Source organism: Aegilops tauschii, chromosome 7 (assembly GCF_002575655.3).
Source record: "Aegilops tauschii subsp. strangulata cultivar AL8/78 chromosome 7, Aet v6.0, whole genome shotgun sequence".
NCBI classification, from domain to species: Eukaryota; Viridiplantae; Streptophyta; class Magnoliopsida; order Poales; family Poaceae; genus Aegilops; species Aegilops tauschii.
The window spans coordinates 135,856,486-135,872,131 of record NC_053041.3 but is presented as its reverse complement, the minus strand read 5'-3'; the positions used below and the strand labels follow the sequence as shown (position 1 = coordinate 135,872,131).

Here is a 15,646-nt window from a genome sequence, read left to right as displayed (position 1 = left end):
TAAGGACATGAAAAATTATCATTGTTGTCTTTTGTGGGTAAATATACAGGGCAGATACAGATGCATTATGAACATAAATGCTTGTAGACCATTCACAAGAAACATCTTTCAAATAGTTCACTTAACTTCTATTTAATGTTTCAAATAGTTCGCTTAGCTTTCGTGCTGCAGTTGGCCTCTGCGCCAATTGGCACAATGGTTCATCTGTTACAAAGAAGAGACCAAATAAATGCTAGAGACGAAAAAAGATTTGGCGACTGAATGAAAACCAGAGAATATGACAATGTGGATGGACCTCATAAGACGGGAGGAGGAGAGGTTCAAGGTGATGGCAATTGCCGACGAGAAGAAGTTAGTGGCCTGTGAGAAGAAGCTTGTCCTCGAAGAGGCGAGGTTGGTGATCGCCGCCAAGGCAAAAACAAACAAGAGGGAGGAGCAAGAGCAAGCACTCGTGCTCATGGCTGTTTCACGATAGTACGACATGGCAAAACAAAAAAAAATAAAGCAACCTTGGCGCGGGATCTTGGGCACGCCAAAACCGCCATCCTCAATATTGTCAAGGTAGATGTATCCGATAAATGAAAGTTGCATAGGGGTGCTTGATCTATGCTCATGTTGCCTCGCGTTTCTTCTTGATGACATTGCTGTCAGATGAAAAATGTTGTTCTTTTTGGTACAATTCACAAACATAATGATTTTGTACATCCACGTTTAAAATCTTGTTGATATGCATTCAACGCATCAGTCGAATTAATTTGTTGAAATGAAGTCGAAATAAGGCTTACATGTGCAATAGGGCGAGAGAAATTGCAAAATAAAACTTTTAGAGATTTAACTTTTGGGGATCGATTCAAAATAAAACGCTGGATTTTTTAAGAGTCTGGTTTCGGGAGAAGGGCTTCAAAAGTCAACTATACATGAACTTTGGAGAATTAAACCATTGGAATTTTGTAGTACTGCTCGCGTTTTCCTATGATCCTATCCCGTGCGCTGCCAGTCAAACAGTCCATGCGAAGCTGCACACTTCCACGCTGTACTACCAGTGCTCCGCCGCTCGCCGAATCCAGCTCACGCCCGGCCGCGACCGGACGACCGCGATGCGCCCGCACGCCACGGGCGTCGAGAAGGCGACCGCGCCGTACGGGTCCTGGGAGTCCCCGATCAGCGCCGCCGCCGTCTCCTCCGCCGGGAAGACCGTCGAGGGGCTCGCCGTTGCCGGCGACGGCCGGCTCCTCTGGGTCGAGACGCGTCCCGAGGAAGGAGGGTAAAACAAACCCACTCATCCCCTCTCGCTGCCCCCATCGTTCACAGTGCGCGACGCTGATGCTTTGACTTCCCTCTTCCCCAGACGCGCGGTTCTCGTGAAGGAAGGGGCGGGCGCAGACGGCAGAGGTCTGGATGTGACGCCGCAGGAGTTCGCCGTGCGGTCCCTGGCGCAGGAGTACGGCGGTGGCGCGTTCGCCGTGCAGGGGGATGTCGTCGTGTTCTCCAATTACAGCGACCAGCGCCTGTACAAGCAAACCATTGGAGGTTCGCTTGCATCTCGCTGTTGATTGCTTTGCTTTTGCAGTGCTATGATATATACATCTTCATGGATAGGGCCATTGCTGATTGCTTCTGCATGCGACATTTGGCACTCCGCGCATTTTGTTTTGCGGTAGAATGACTTGACTTCTGCATTTCTTCAGACAAGTGTTCCTTCATATCAGCTTCAAACTATTCATGTTCTGTTCTTGACTACATGCGTGTTATGTTGGAATCTTTATGCATGAAAATATGATTTACATCATGTTGGGGACTCCATGCGTGTACAGATATACTCCCTCTGATCCAAATTAATTTGGATCGGAGGGAGTAGAAAGCAACATCACCAGAAACCTGAACTAAAGTAGTTGTATTATAATATATATTGAACTGTAACTTCAATTTGACCTGCAAAAAAGCGGTTCTGCATCTTTTTAGCCTATATGGTGTTTCGAAATGGCTCATTTTTGTTGGTTTCAGATAACTCGCCACTACCTCTGACACCGGATTATGGTGGATCAGTTGTCCGCTATGCGGACGGTGTCTTTGATCCTCACTTCAGTCGTTACGTAACTGTAATGGAAGGTGATTGGTACTCCATATATAGCATGTCAATGGTGCTTTCTATATTCTTTTAAGAAGAAAAGTAAATCCAGTTTGACCACAGATCACCGCAAGAGTAGCTCAAATCCCATCACGACAGTTGCTGCTGTGAGCACAAGTGTTGAAGATGTTAACGGTAAGAAGAACCGGCGACTATACACCTGTTGCATTAATTTGGGCTTAATATCCTTGAGGATTATATAAATAATGTTCTCAATTTTTACCTTAGAACCAATTGTGCTGCTTAGTGGGAATGACTTCTATGCCTTTCCACGCATTGATCCAACTGAAAAACGCATGGCATGGATTGAATGGAGTGACCCAAACATGTCATGGGATAAAGCACAACTATGGGTTGGATATTTCTCCAGCAAAGGGTAATCTCTTATTTGCATGCTTTGTGTTTCAAATTATTTGCATGCTTGTCTATTGCACTTTTTTGGTGAAAAAGGGACATTTACTTTACCAGCTGCTGTTACACGGAAGGATGTGCTTACATCCTTTTTTTTGCAATGTACTGAAGGATGTTGTTGGAACATTTATCAGTGTATTTTTGAATGACCACGGTGCGACTGCACATTTTAGATCACTCTAAACCTATAGCCAGTTCACGGAAGATGCTTGTCTTTTTAGGTTTTATTTAAACCTTATTTTGTGGGTTATTGTAGCACCAGATGATCAATTTGATCAGATTTTTTTTTCAATCCTTTATTCTGAGAAGTAAAAGATGAATGATTCAGTTGTATGTTGATTCAGTTATGCATGAATGCTTCTTAATCTTCTTCTAAGCTTTTCATTTTTATTACGATGGTTATTCGTGCAGAGAGGTGGAAAAACGTATTTGCATTGCTGGTGGAGACCCAACGATAGTAGAATCTCCTACTGAACCCAAGTGGTCTTCAAAAGGTGTTTGCATCTTGGCATACTCTAACTTCGTGTTCAAACTTATTCCATATTTGTATCCACATGAATAGTTGATTTTCGGTATGTTAACTTGTTAGTAGGTACTTCACCAAAATAAGACACATTATGTTTCAAAATCTCATTTAATTAAACTAGATTTTCTTTAGGTGAACTGTTCTTCATAACTGACCGACAGAGTGGATTTTGGAATATTTATAAATGGGTATGATTTTTTCTAACTTGTTTGTCTCTAGTATGTTGTCCATTGAAATAACTTTGTTCCCAAGTTGTTAAACTATTTAGTTACAGCATGGAGTAGCCGGTAATTGATGTGTGTCCTTATTACCATTGCCATCTCTCTGTATTTATTACTTGCACCTATCTTTTAACAATTCAGTTTCCTGTTTTTAACAAATAACTGCAGCATTTTACCTTCATCTGTATCTATTCACAGGAACAATTGTGACAAACCACTTTGTTATTGAGTTTTTATTTTGGCAAGACCATTAGCTAGGTTGGTATTACCACAATAGTATTACGTTGAGGACCTACTATCAAATCACTCTAATTTGGTGGGCGGTAACTAAGAATTAGATTCTTCACACATATTAACATTTGTTTGGGGAATTCTTTAATTGGTTTTGTCTTGCTATTGTGCCGATTCATGTATGACAGGATGAGCAGAGCAATGTGGTCGTGCAAGTGTACTCACTTGATGCTGAATTCTCGAAGCCAATGTGGGTTTATGGTGTCAGCTCCTACGCTTTCCTCGGAAATGACGACCAGAGTCAGAAAATAGTTTGCTGCTACAGGTTGTCGCAGTTTTCAGTATTGACCGTATTTGTTTTATGGTTGTATGTGATTCATAAAGATAAGCCTATTTTTCTCTTATCCAGGCAGAATGGGAAGTCATATGTTGGGTTGCTGGACCATGATTCAGGGTCATTTTCAAAAATTGACCTTCCCTTCTCTGCTGTAACTAACATAGTAAGTGCAAATTCTGATGACTTACCTTAAGAGCTAACTGATATTTCCTTAATTTTTTCACATGATGATGATATAAATCACATCATGTTGATTTGTTAGGTTTCTGCAGATGGATCTTTCTATGTTGAGGGTGCATCTGCTAGTCTTCCAGTATCGATAGCAAAGGTTCATTAGACTACCTTCATGAATTGGTTGTTCGTGCTAAATATCTACTCTGAGATCCTCCAGTGTGCAACCTAGCTTGATCCTATGATTTTTCACCAGGTGACACTAGATGAAAAGAGAACAATGGCAACTGACTTTTCTATAGTTTGGTCCTCCTCAGAGGACATAAAGAAATATACACCCTACTTTAGTTTGCCTGAATTTATGGAGTTCCCAACCGTAATCCCTGGCCAGCATGCTTATGCTTATTTCTATCCTCCATACAACCATACTTTCCAAGGTTCATCAGATGAGAAGCCTCCGTTATTGGTCGGAACCCATGGTAATCAATCAAATCTTATCTATCTTTTTCTTGAAGGTACCAAAAAGCTTTGTACATGCCCTCTCTCAAAAGACAAGGCATAGCACATGCTGTCTTCCATAAAATATTTTCCCCTGATTTTGTTGATTATGTACTCTTTCTTTGACATTTGTTGCATATCTGCTAACTTTCTGTTTACACTGTTTGTGCTCGTACGATGATAAAAAGAGCATACAGTGGTCCTAACTGTACTCACCAACTTATCAAATTGCTAAGGCCGGTGAAATGATGCACCGATTGGTTGGCAAAGTATCACAACAGAGAACTGACTACTTCTCTTGGTATTACTGCAATTATTTAGGTGGACCTACAGATGAAGCACGTGGGATTCTTGATCTTAGTGTGCAATACTGGACGAGCCGGGGATGGGCATTCGTTGATGTTAACTATGGGGGAAGTGCAGGTATTTGTCTCTTAACTTTCTCGGCTATCTATCTGATGAGTAAAAAAAATCCTGCATTCTATGTACTTGCACATCTGATGCATGGATTGTTTAATGATTTGCATTCTCTTATGTACAAAAGCCTTAATCTCTTACCGAAGAACATGGAAGTGTTAATAAGTATTCTCTTTGTTTTTCTTGAAGGCTATGGGAGAGAGTATCGAGAGAGGCTTTTAGGGCAATGGGGTGTTGTGGATGTAAATGATTGCTGCAGCTGTGCTACATTTCTGGTATGGCTTATTCAGACTGACTGATCCTTTTAATAATTTCATGTAGCTGCTGTGATCATCATATTCGGTGCATATAATAAGATGAGATTAATAAATATGCCTTTTTTACTGATGGTAAGGTGGCAACTGGAAGAGTCGACGCGCAACGACTCTGTGTAACAGGAGAATCTGCTGGTGGATTCACAACTTTAGCTTGCCTTGCTTTTAGACAGACGTTCAAGGCCGGTTCTTCTTTATACGGGGCAAGTTTCAAATCACAAATTTTCCTCTCCTTTTTGCTGCAGCCTAATACTAGCTAACAATTTATACATTTGTTGAGCAGATTGCTGACTTAGCTTCATTAAGGGCAGGCATGCACAAGTTTGAGGCGTACTATATTGACAACCTTGTGGGTAAGGAACTTTGTACTCATCTTTACTAGGATATGGATGTTGGAATATGTTTATAATTTACTAAATAACACCCATGTACCTTCAACATTCCAGGGAATAAGCAGGCTTACTTTGAGAGGTCGCCAATAAACTTCGTTGAGAGATTTACATGTCCAGTCATTTTGTTTCAAGGATTGGATGACCCGGTAAAACTTTGAATTTTGAAGTGTGATGTCACACTATAGTTGTCTAGACAATTTATAGTAGTTTGATATGTATGGTTGTAGAATTTGATAAGAGAACATTCTTAGTACAATATCAACTATCTTTAGAGTAATGAATTAAATGCAACTATTAGTCCAGACAGTGAGGATGGAACGGAATTCTGCTAGGAAAGACTGCAGTGTGTCAGTTGTCTACTCCCTCCGTTCGAAAATAGATGACTCAACTTTGTACTAAAGTTTGTACAAAGTTGAGTCATCTATTTTGGAACGGAGGGAGTACATTCTTATCCTTTGAACTGTTAGGCTTTTTTTTTCAAGATATCTTTGCCAGCTTACACTTTGATGATCTTCAGGTTGTATCACCAGATCAGGCAACAACAATATACAAGTCTATAAAGGACAAAGGTCTGCCTGTTGCTTTGGTTGAGTATGAAGGGGAACAACATGGCTTCCGCAAGGTTAACAACTATTATCGTTTTCGTATCTCGTTATACAAGTCACCTTTTTTTTAATTCTTACACAAGGCACCTCCGATACACAACATTGCACCCTGAACAGTAAACAGCGATGTACTCGACCAACTTGGTTTTTCTTTTGTTGAATATATATGAATGATGGCTACTTGCGGACGGGAAGCCCAGTAGAAATGAACTCAAATATCACAGATGAAAAGCTCATAGCTGATAGTGTTTTCTTGGAGCAGGCCGAGAACATCAAGTTTACCTTGGAGCAGCAGATGATGTTCTTCGCAAGATTGGTGGGGCACTTCAAGGTGGCAGATAACATTGCTCCAATCAAGATAGACAATTTTGATAAAGCCTCGTGATTGTTCCAAAGGACAATCGAGCGTCTCTCGGTTGATGAGGGTGTGTTCGTGCCAACACGCCCACCAGATTTCAACCTCCATGAGGCAGAATAAAGGGGGTGAACTTCCTGGATTGTCTCATTTCCTTGTAATCGTTTTAAAGAGCTGCGACATGTATGCCGTTGAAGCATCAACTAGTGTACCTTTTCCTTCGGCTTGGTACACCTCTGGACCAAGTTTCAGTAGTGAAGCAAAGGGCTGCTTAGCATTTCCCAAAATATTGTGCCAGGAGACTTTATTTGAGTGAAGAGAGATGCGGCATTATGGTTTATTATCACTGCCGTGTTTAGATTCAGGGTTTTGCAAAGTAACTTCCCTATGAAGTCGAGACCACTTTGAAATCAATCGAGGATTTGTTTTGTAAGTTAGATGTTTGTTCTAGACTGTTTTGAAGTTGTAGAACTGTGAGTGGACGTTTGTATTTTTAAATTGCAGCGCTATATAAGTGTAGGACCATAATGTCACACCATATTGAATGCTTCTCCTTCCATTCTGAAATATAAGGTGCATTAATTTTTCAAAGTTAAAATTGAAATCGCTTTGAAATCAACCGAGTGTCAAAATGTGATTTGTTTTATAAGTTAGATGTTTGTTCTAGACTGTTTTGAAGTTGTAGGACTGTGAGTGCACGTTTGTTTTCTAAAATTGCAGCGCTACTAAAGTGTAGGACCATAATGTCACACCATGTTGAATGCTTCTCCCTCCATTCTGAAATATAAGGTGCATTGATCTTTCAAAAGTTAAAATCCCTACACTTGACTAAGTTTATAGAAAAAATCATAATAATTATAATACAAAATTAGCAAAAAAAACTGAAAATAGATTTCATGATGAATTTAATGATACCATGATCGATATTGATATTTTTTAGAAAAAATATTAATATTTATTTTATAATACCTAGAAAAAAAGTGAATATATTTCATGATGAATATAATGATACCATGATAGATATTGATAATTTTTCTCTATAAAATTGGTCAAACAAGACAAGTTTGACTTTAAAAAAAAATACACCTTATATTTGGGAACAAACGGTTTATTTGAATTAAAATGATGTTACATTCTACCATATAAGAAACATAACTAAATGTTTTAGAAGATTGCGATGGATGGGTTTGTTTCTCTATCAAATATAGTGTAGAGAAATCCTTAGAAAAAATGCATATATATTACCACATTATGAGGCGAATGACTAACATAAAATTCCTACGAATTAGACACATTCAAAAACCATTTTTGAATCAAAATGTCTTTAACACCCTTTGAAGCAAGTTGAAATCTTTCAATCAAGGGACTCCCCACTGTTCGGAAGAGATTGGCAGTCGTACAAATGTTAACCGAAGCCGGTCAATGTCATCGTGTTTGAACCTAACAGAAAGGAAGCACGCCAATGCATGAGTCACACCCGGTTCGACTCGGGTTTGAACTTGCACAGCCGTCCCATGGTAGCCTCCTTACGGGCCACACGGAAGGGTGGTGGTAGTAATGGTGGGAAGTTGAAGAATTAAACTTTTGGGCATGGATTAGATTGCACCGCCTCTAGTGCCCAAGGAGTTAACTTTTGGGGGCGGGTTTGGGGCATTGGTTAGAGATGCATTTATAGTTACTGCACGGTGAAGGGGAAGGTCCTTATTGACAATCATCTCCAGGAATGATGTCATGATGATGCTTCCCTATTTCTTATCAGAACAAAATATTTTCCCAAGAGATTGGCAATAAGAACTAGTAAAGTTTTCGTGCCAATCCAAAAAAAGAACCGACATCTCTTATCTATAGCTTTAATCACTCTATGAAAGGGTAACACATGTATGACTTCTTTGATTCAAGATTTTCCGTAGGAATTTTGGAGGATTATAGTCCTTTGGAAAAAAATATGGGTAGGATTGATTCCTATACTTATTTCCCTAAGGATTCATTTGTACTACATCCCAAAGAAAATTTAACATTCACTCGAACCTTTTGCAAAGAATTCCTTGTGTTCCTTTGTTTTTCCTGTGATGTAATCAAATCAAACAAACAAAAAACTGTAGGATTCAAATGAACATGAAATTGCAATCCCATAACTTTTCTATTCATGTATTCTTAGAATCATGCAAATCAAAGAGGCCCATAGTAAGTAGGCATGGATTTAAGGAAACCGTTTCAGCGAACAAGCCTTCTACTCAAAGGAAGTTTAGTGGGAGGGAGATATGTAGACCAAGATAGGTATGAGGGGTATCATGAGCTCGCATGGGACGGATTTAGTCTTCTCTTCTTATCACTCCTGCCCCTGTTTAGAGCCGATGATGGTGCCTCGGCTTCATCCAGCTTCTCCTCTAGTGGCCTCGCTGCTCGGATTAGAGATGGCAGAGGAGGCCGACTCCAAGTTGTAGATAGTAGGATTAGAACTAGGTCTAGGTTAGGGTTTGCTTTAAGGCCGTCTAGTGTCATGCTATATCAAAGCTTCTCACCGGTGCTTGCGAGCTTCATCTGGTGGCTGCCATTCGCTGGCTACTATCATTCCATGGTGAAAGTCAACCACTGGAGGTGCACCTGGCAAGAGCTCCTGAAATAAGCTCATGTGGCAGCAAGATCTAGCGAAAACAGATGTGGCTTCTGATACGTCTCCAACGTATCTATAATTTATGAAGTATTCATGTTATTATATTATCCATCTTGGATGTTTAATGGGCTTTACTATGCACTTTTATATTTTTTTGGGACTAACTTATTAACCCAGAGCCCAGTGCCAGTTTCTGTTTTTTCCCTTGTTTCAGTGTTTTGCAGAAAAGGAATATCAAACAGAGTACAAACGGAATGAAACCTTCGGGAAAGTTATTTTTGGAACGGAAGCAATCCAGGGGACTTGGAGTGCACGTCAGGGAATCAACGAGGAAGGCACGAGGCAGGGGGGCGCGCCCACCCCCCTGGGCGTGCCCTCCACCCTCGTGGGCCCCTCGTGGCTCCCCTGACGTATTTCTTCCTCCTATATATACCAATATACCCTAAAACCTTCGGGGAACAGAATAGATCGCGAGTTCCGCCGCCGCAAGCCTCTGTAGCCACCAAAAACCAATCGGGACCCTGTTCCGGCACCCTGCCGGAGGGGGATCCCTCACCGGTGGCCATCTTCATCATCCCGACGCTCTCCATGACGAGGAGGGAGTAGTTCACCCTCGGGGCTGACGGTATGTACCAGTAGCTATGTGTTTGATCTCTCTCTCTCTCATGTTCTTGAGGTGATACGATCTTGATGTATCGCGAGCTTTGCTACTATAGTTGGATCTTATGATGTTTCTCCCCCTCTACTCTCTTGTAATGGATTGAGTTTTCCCTTTGAAGTTATCTTATCGGATTGAGTCTTTAAGGATTTGAGAACACTTGATGTATGTCTTGCGTGGGATACCCGTGGTGACAATGGGGTATTCTATCGATCCACTTGATGTATGTTTTGGTGATCAACTTGCGGGTTCTGCCCATGAACCTATGCATAGGGGTTGGCACACGTTTTCGTCTTGACTCTCCGGTAGAAACTTTGGGGCACTCTTTGAGGTTCTATGTGTTGGTTGAATAGATGAATCTGAGATTGTGTGATGCATATCGTATAATCATACCCACGGATACTTGAGGTGACATTGGAGTATCTAGGTGACATTAGGGTTTTGGTTGATGTGTGTCTTAAGGTGTTATTTTACTACGAACTCTAGGGCTGTTTGTGACACTTATAGGAATAGCCCAATGGATTGATCGGAAAGAATAATTTTGAGGTGGTTTCGTACCCTACCATAATCTCTTCGTTTGATCTCCGCTATTAGTGACTTTGGAGTGACTCTTTGTTGCATGTTGAGGGATAGTTATATGATCCAATTATGTTATTATTGTTGAGAGAACTTGCACTAGTGAAAGTATGAACCCTAGGCCTTGTTTCAAAGCATTGCAATACCGTTTACGCTCACTTTTATCATTAGTTACCTTGCTGTTTTTATATTTTCAGATTACAAATACTCATATCTACCATCCATATTGCACTTGTATCACCATCTCTTCGCCGAACTAGTGCGCCTATACAATTTACCATTGTATTGGGTGTGTTGGGGACACAAGAGACTCTTTGTTATTTGGTTGCAGGGTTGTTTGAGAGAGACCATCTTCCTCCTACTCCTACCACGGATTGATAAACCTTAGGTCATCCACTTGAGGGAAATTTGCTACTGTCCTACAAACCTCTGCACTTGGAGGCCCAACAACGTCTACATGAAGAAGGCTGCGTAGTAGACATCAAGCAGTTTCTGGCGCCGTTGCCGGGGCGGCTAGGTAAGCGGCACTCACACCCTGTCAACTAAGCTCTTTTCTGGCGCCGTTTCCGGGGAGGTGAGTGCTTGAATGTATATCTTTAGATCTTGCAATCGAATCTTTTAGTTTCTTGTTTTATCACTAGTCTATAAAAGAAAACTACAAAAAATGGAATTAAGGGTGCCTCATATGCTTCATCTTTTTAATGTCTTCCGTGAAAATGATGGAAAGGAAAATTGTGCTCAAGTGCTAGAAGAAGAATGCATTAGAATGTTTGGCACTAAATATTTGAATGATGAGCATGATTGCAATGTTGTTAGTATGAATTCTTTGAATACCCATGATGCTAATGATATGCAAAGCCACAAGCTTGGGGATGCTATGTTTGATGAAGATGATATGTTTAGTCCCCCAAGTTTTGATGAGCAAATTTATTATGATGAAAGCATGCCTCCTATTTATGATGATTATTGTGATGACACGTATGCTATAAAGAATAAAGATAAGCATGAAACTTGTCATCATGATTTTAATTTTCAATTGGATTATGCTTCACATGATAGTTATTTTGTGGAGTTTGCTCCCACTACTATTGATGAGAATAAATTTGCTTATGTGGAGAGTAGTAAAATTTCTATGCTTGTAGATCATGAAAAGAATGCTCTATATGCTGGTTATATTGTTGAATTCATTCATGATGCTACTGAAAATTATTATGAGGGAGGAATGTATGCTTGTAGGAATTGCAATAATAACAAGTTTCCTCTCTATGTGCTTAAAATCTTGAAGTTATGCTTGTTTTGCCTTCCTATGCTAGTTGATTATTGTTCCCATAAGTTGTTTGCTCACAAAATCCCTATGCATAGGAATTGGGTTAGACTTAAATGTGCTAGTCATATTCTTCATGATGCTCTCTTTATTTCAATTCTTATCTTTTATGTGAGCATCATTGAAATCATCATGCCTAGCTAGGGGCGTTAAACGTTAGCGCTTGTTGGGAGGCAACCCAATTTTTATTTTTGTTCTTTATTTTTGGTTCTGTTTAGTAATAAATATTTGATCTAGCCTCTGGTGAGATGTGTTTTTATGTTTTAATTAGTGTTTGTGCCAAGTAAGACCTATAGGATCTTCTTGGATGATAATTATTTGATCTTGCTGAAAAAGACAGAAACTTTCTGCTCACGAAAACAATTGTTAAAAATCACCAGAAAGTGATAAAATACTGATTCCAATTGCAGTAGATCAATAAACAAATTATCTAGGTCTTCCTATTTTGGTAGAAATTTTGGAGTTCCAGAAGTATACGTTTGATACAGATTACTACAGACTGTTCTGTTTTTGACAGATTCTGTTTTCTATGTGTTGTTTGCTTATTTTGATGAATCTATGAGTAGTATCGGAGGGTATGAACCATAGAGAAGTTGGAATACAGTAGATATTACACCAATATGAATTTAGAATGAGCTCACAACAGTACCTAAGTGGTGATTTATTTTCTTATACTAACGGAGCTTATGAGTTTTCTGTTGAGTTTTGTGTTGTGAAGTTTTCAAGTTTTGGGTAAAGATTCGTTGGACTATGGAATAAGGAGTGGCAAGAGCCTAAGCTTGGGGATGCCCAAGGCACCCCAAGGTAATATTCAAGGACAACCAAAAGCCTAAGCTTGGGGATGCCCCGGATGGCATCCCCTCTTTCGTCTTCGTTCATCGGTAACTTTACTTGGAGCTGTATTTTTATTCACCACATGATATGTGTTTTGCTTGGAGCGTCATTTTATTTTATTTAGCTTTGCTTTATGTTATTTAGAGTAATGTTTTGCATCTCTAGTTTCAATAAAAATGTCAAGGATAGCCTTTACCATGCTTATTTTGCAAGTATACATGTTGCTGTTTCAAAACAGAAAGTTTACCGCTGTTGCAAAAATTCCCTAGAAAAGTCAGAATGTGATAAAATGTTGAAACCTTTTGCATAATAAGCTCTGATAAATTTAATACAGTGTGAATTTTCTTTCATAATTTTTGGAGTTAGGGAAGTATGATGAATCGTGCATTCTTTACAGACTGTACTGTTTTGGCAGATTGCTGTTACGTTTGCATTGTTTGCATATGTTTGCTTATTTAATGATTCTATTCGAGGATAGGAGTATTAAATATGCAGAGGCATTTAGTATGCAATGTGGAATAATAATTTTTGTGATTTGCTACAGTAGATAATGATAAGGTTTTTGCATTGGTTTATACTAACTTATCTCACGAGTTCTTGTTGAGTTTTGTGTGGATGAAGTTTTTGAGATTTAGGGAAACCGTGATATGAGAGGAATTAAGGAGACACAAAAGCTCAAGCTTGGGGATGCCCAAGGCACCCCAAGATAATATTTCAAGAAGTCTCAAGCATCTAAGCTTGGGGATGCCCCGGTAGGCATCCCACCTTTCTTCTTCAACAATTATCGGTTAGTATCAGTTGAGCCTAAGTTTTTGCTTCTTCACATGATGAGTGCTATCCTTGAAATGTCGTTTTATTTTGTTTGCTTGCTGTTTGAATAATATCCCAAGATCTGAAATTCTTAAATGAGATAGAGTCTTCACATAGCCACATAATTATTTAACTACTCATTGATCTTCACTTATATCTTTTTGGAGTAGCTTGTCATTTACTCGTGTGCTTCACTTATATCCTATGAGTAAATAGTTGAATGAACGAATATCATAAATCTGAAATTATATATGTTTCATATGCTTATCTCATGGGGAGTAATGACTTCACATATAAGAAGTAGAGGTGGTAAAATTTTTGAAGGTTAGCAAACATTGTATTGCTCACTTGAACAATTCATGAAAGAATATTGAAGGAAGAGAGATTTCACATATAAATATACTATCTTGGACATCTTTTGTAATTGTGAGCACTCATTAAAATATGACATGATAAAAGGTTGATGTTGGACAAGGAAGACAACGTAATGGGTTATCTTTTCTTATATCCGAAATAAAGTATATTGTCATGGATCGCCCAACACTTTGAGCTTGCTTTTCCCCCTCATGCTAGCCAAATTCCTTGCACCAAGTAGAGATACTACTTGTGCTTCCAAACATCCCTTAAACCAGTATTGCCATGAGAGTCCACCATACCTACCTATGGATTGAGTAAGATCCTTCAAGTAAGTTGTCATCGGTGCATGCAATAAAAATTGCTCTCTAAATATGTATGATCTTTTAGTGTGGAGAAAATAAGCTTTATACAATCATTGTGATATGGAAGAAATAAAAGCGACGGACTGCATAATAAAGGTCCCTATCACAAGTGGCAATATAAAGTGACGTTCCCTCGCATTAAGATTTTGTGCATCCAACTATAAAAGCGCATGGCAACCTCTGCTTCCCTCTGCGAAGGGCCTATCTTTTACTTTTATGCAAGAGTCATGGTGATCTTCACCTTTCCTTTTTACATTTTATCCTTTGGCAAGCACCTCGTGTTGGAAAGATTCTGACACGAAGGTTTCATTATATATCCAATTGGATGTAAGGCATCATGAACTATTATTGTTGACATTACCCTTGAGGTAAAAGGTTGGGAGGCAAATCTATAAGCCCCTATCTTTCTCTGTGTCTGATTAAAACTTTGAACCCATAAATATCGTGTGAGTCTTAGCAATTGTGAAAGACTAAATGATAGTTGAGTATGTGGAGTTTGCTAAATCAAAGCTCTGACATAGACTCTTCCTGAAAATAAGATGAATTGTAATTGTTTGATGACTAATAACACGGTTTGTTAGTTTTCAAGAAGGTTTATGATCTATACTTTAACATGTGAATAGCTTGTTACTTGATCATGAGAAGCTTTATGAGTTGAGCTACTGTTATGACATATAATGATGCTAGAAAAGGTGATTGAAATTATCATTGATCAAACTTATGCACCTGCTAGCATTCACACTTCATAAATTCTTTCTTTTATCATTTACCTACTCGAGGACGAGCAGGAATTAAGCTTGGGGATGCTGATACGTCTCCAACGTATCTATAATTTATGAAGTATTCATGCTATTATATTATCCATCTTGGATGTTTAATGGGCTTTACTATGCACTTTTATATTATTTTTGGGACTAACTTATTAACCCAGAGCCCAGTGCCAGTTTCTGTTTTTCCCTTGTTTCAGTGTTTCGCAGAAAAGGAATATCAAACGGAGTCCAAACGGAATGAAACCTTCGGGAAAGTTATTTTTGGAACGGAAGCAATCCAGGGGACTTGGAGTGCACGTCATGGAATCAACGAGGAAGGCACGAGGCAGGGGGGCGCGCCCACCCCCCTGGGCGTGCCCTCCACCCTCGTGGGCCCCTCGTGGCTCCCCTGATGTATTTCTTCCTCCTATATATACCAATATACCCTAAAACCTTCGGGGAACAGAATAGATCGCGAGTTCCGCCGCCGCAAGCCTCTGTAGCCACCAAAAACCAATCGGGACCCTGTTCCGGCACCCTGCCGGAGGGGGGATCCCTCACCGGTGGCCATCTTCATCATCCCGGCGCTCTCCATGACGAGGAGGGAGTAGTTCACCCTCGGGGCTGACGGTATGTACCAGTAGCTATGTGTTTGATCTCTCTCTCTCTCTCATGTTCTTGAGGTGATACGATCTTGATGTATCGCGAGCTTTGCTACTATAGTTGGATCTTATGATGTTTCTCCCCCTCTACTCT

General features: G+C 39.8%; 1 protein-coding gene across 1 annotated transcript; it reads left to right on the top strand.

The window, feature by feature from the left end:
* The first annotated feature begins 940 nt into the window (after window positions 1–940).
* Window positions 941–7,039, top strand: LOC109783453 (uncharacterized). The gene is made up of 18 exons (XM_020342060.4): window positions 941–1,264; window positions 1,349–1,530; window positions 2,005–2,109; window positions 2,192–2,263; window positions 2,357–2,504; window positions 2,951–3,033; window positions 3,198–3,253; window positions 3,706–3,842; window positions 3,927–4,017; window positions 4,117–4,182; window positions 4,282–4,504; window positions 4,845–4,946; window positions 5,130–5,215; window positions 5,335–5,457; window positions 5,538–5,607; window positions 5,701–5,792; window positions 6,164–6,268; window positions 6,514–7,039. Exons 1-18 carry the CDS (start codon window positions 1,098–1,100, stop codon window positions 6,634–6,636), a joined length of 2,031 nt encoding a protein of 676 aa, XP_020197649.1. The 5' UTR covers window positions 941–1,097; the 3' UTR covers window positions 6,637–7,039.
* Window positions 7,040–15,646: the final 8,607 nt, after the last annotated feature.

Coding starts and splice junctions, on each gene's coding strand:
- LOC109783453 (XM_020342060.4), top strand. CDS start 1,098: ATGCGCCCGCACGCCACGGGCGTCGAGAAGGCGACCGCGCCGTACGGG. Junction 2,264..2,356: donor AAGTGTTGAAGATGTTAACG/GTAAGAAGAACC, acceptor TTTTTACCTTAG/AACCAATTGTGCTGCTTAGT. Junction 4,947..5,129: donor TAACTATGGGGGAAGTGCAG/GTATTTGTCTCT, acceptor TTTTTCTTGAAG/GCTATGGGAGAGAGTATCGA.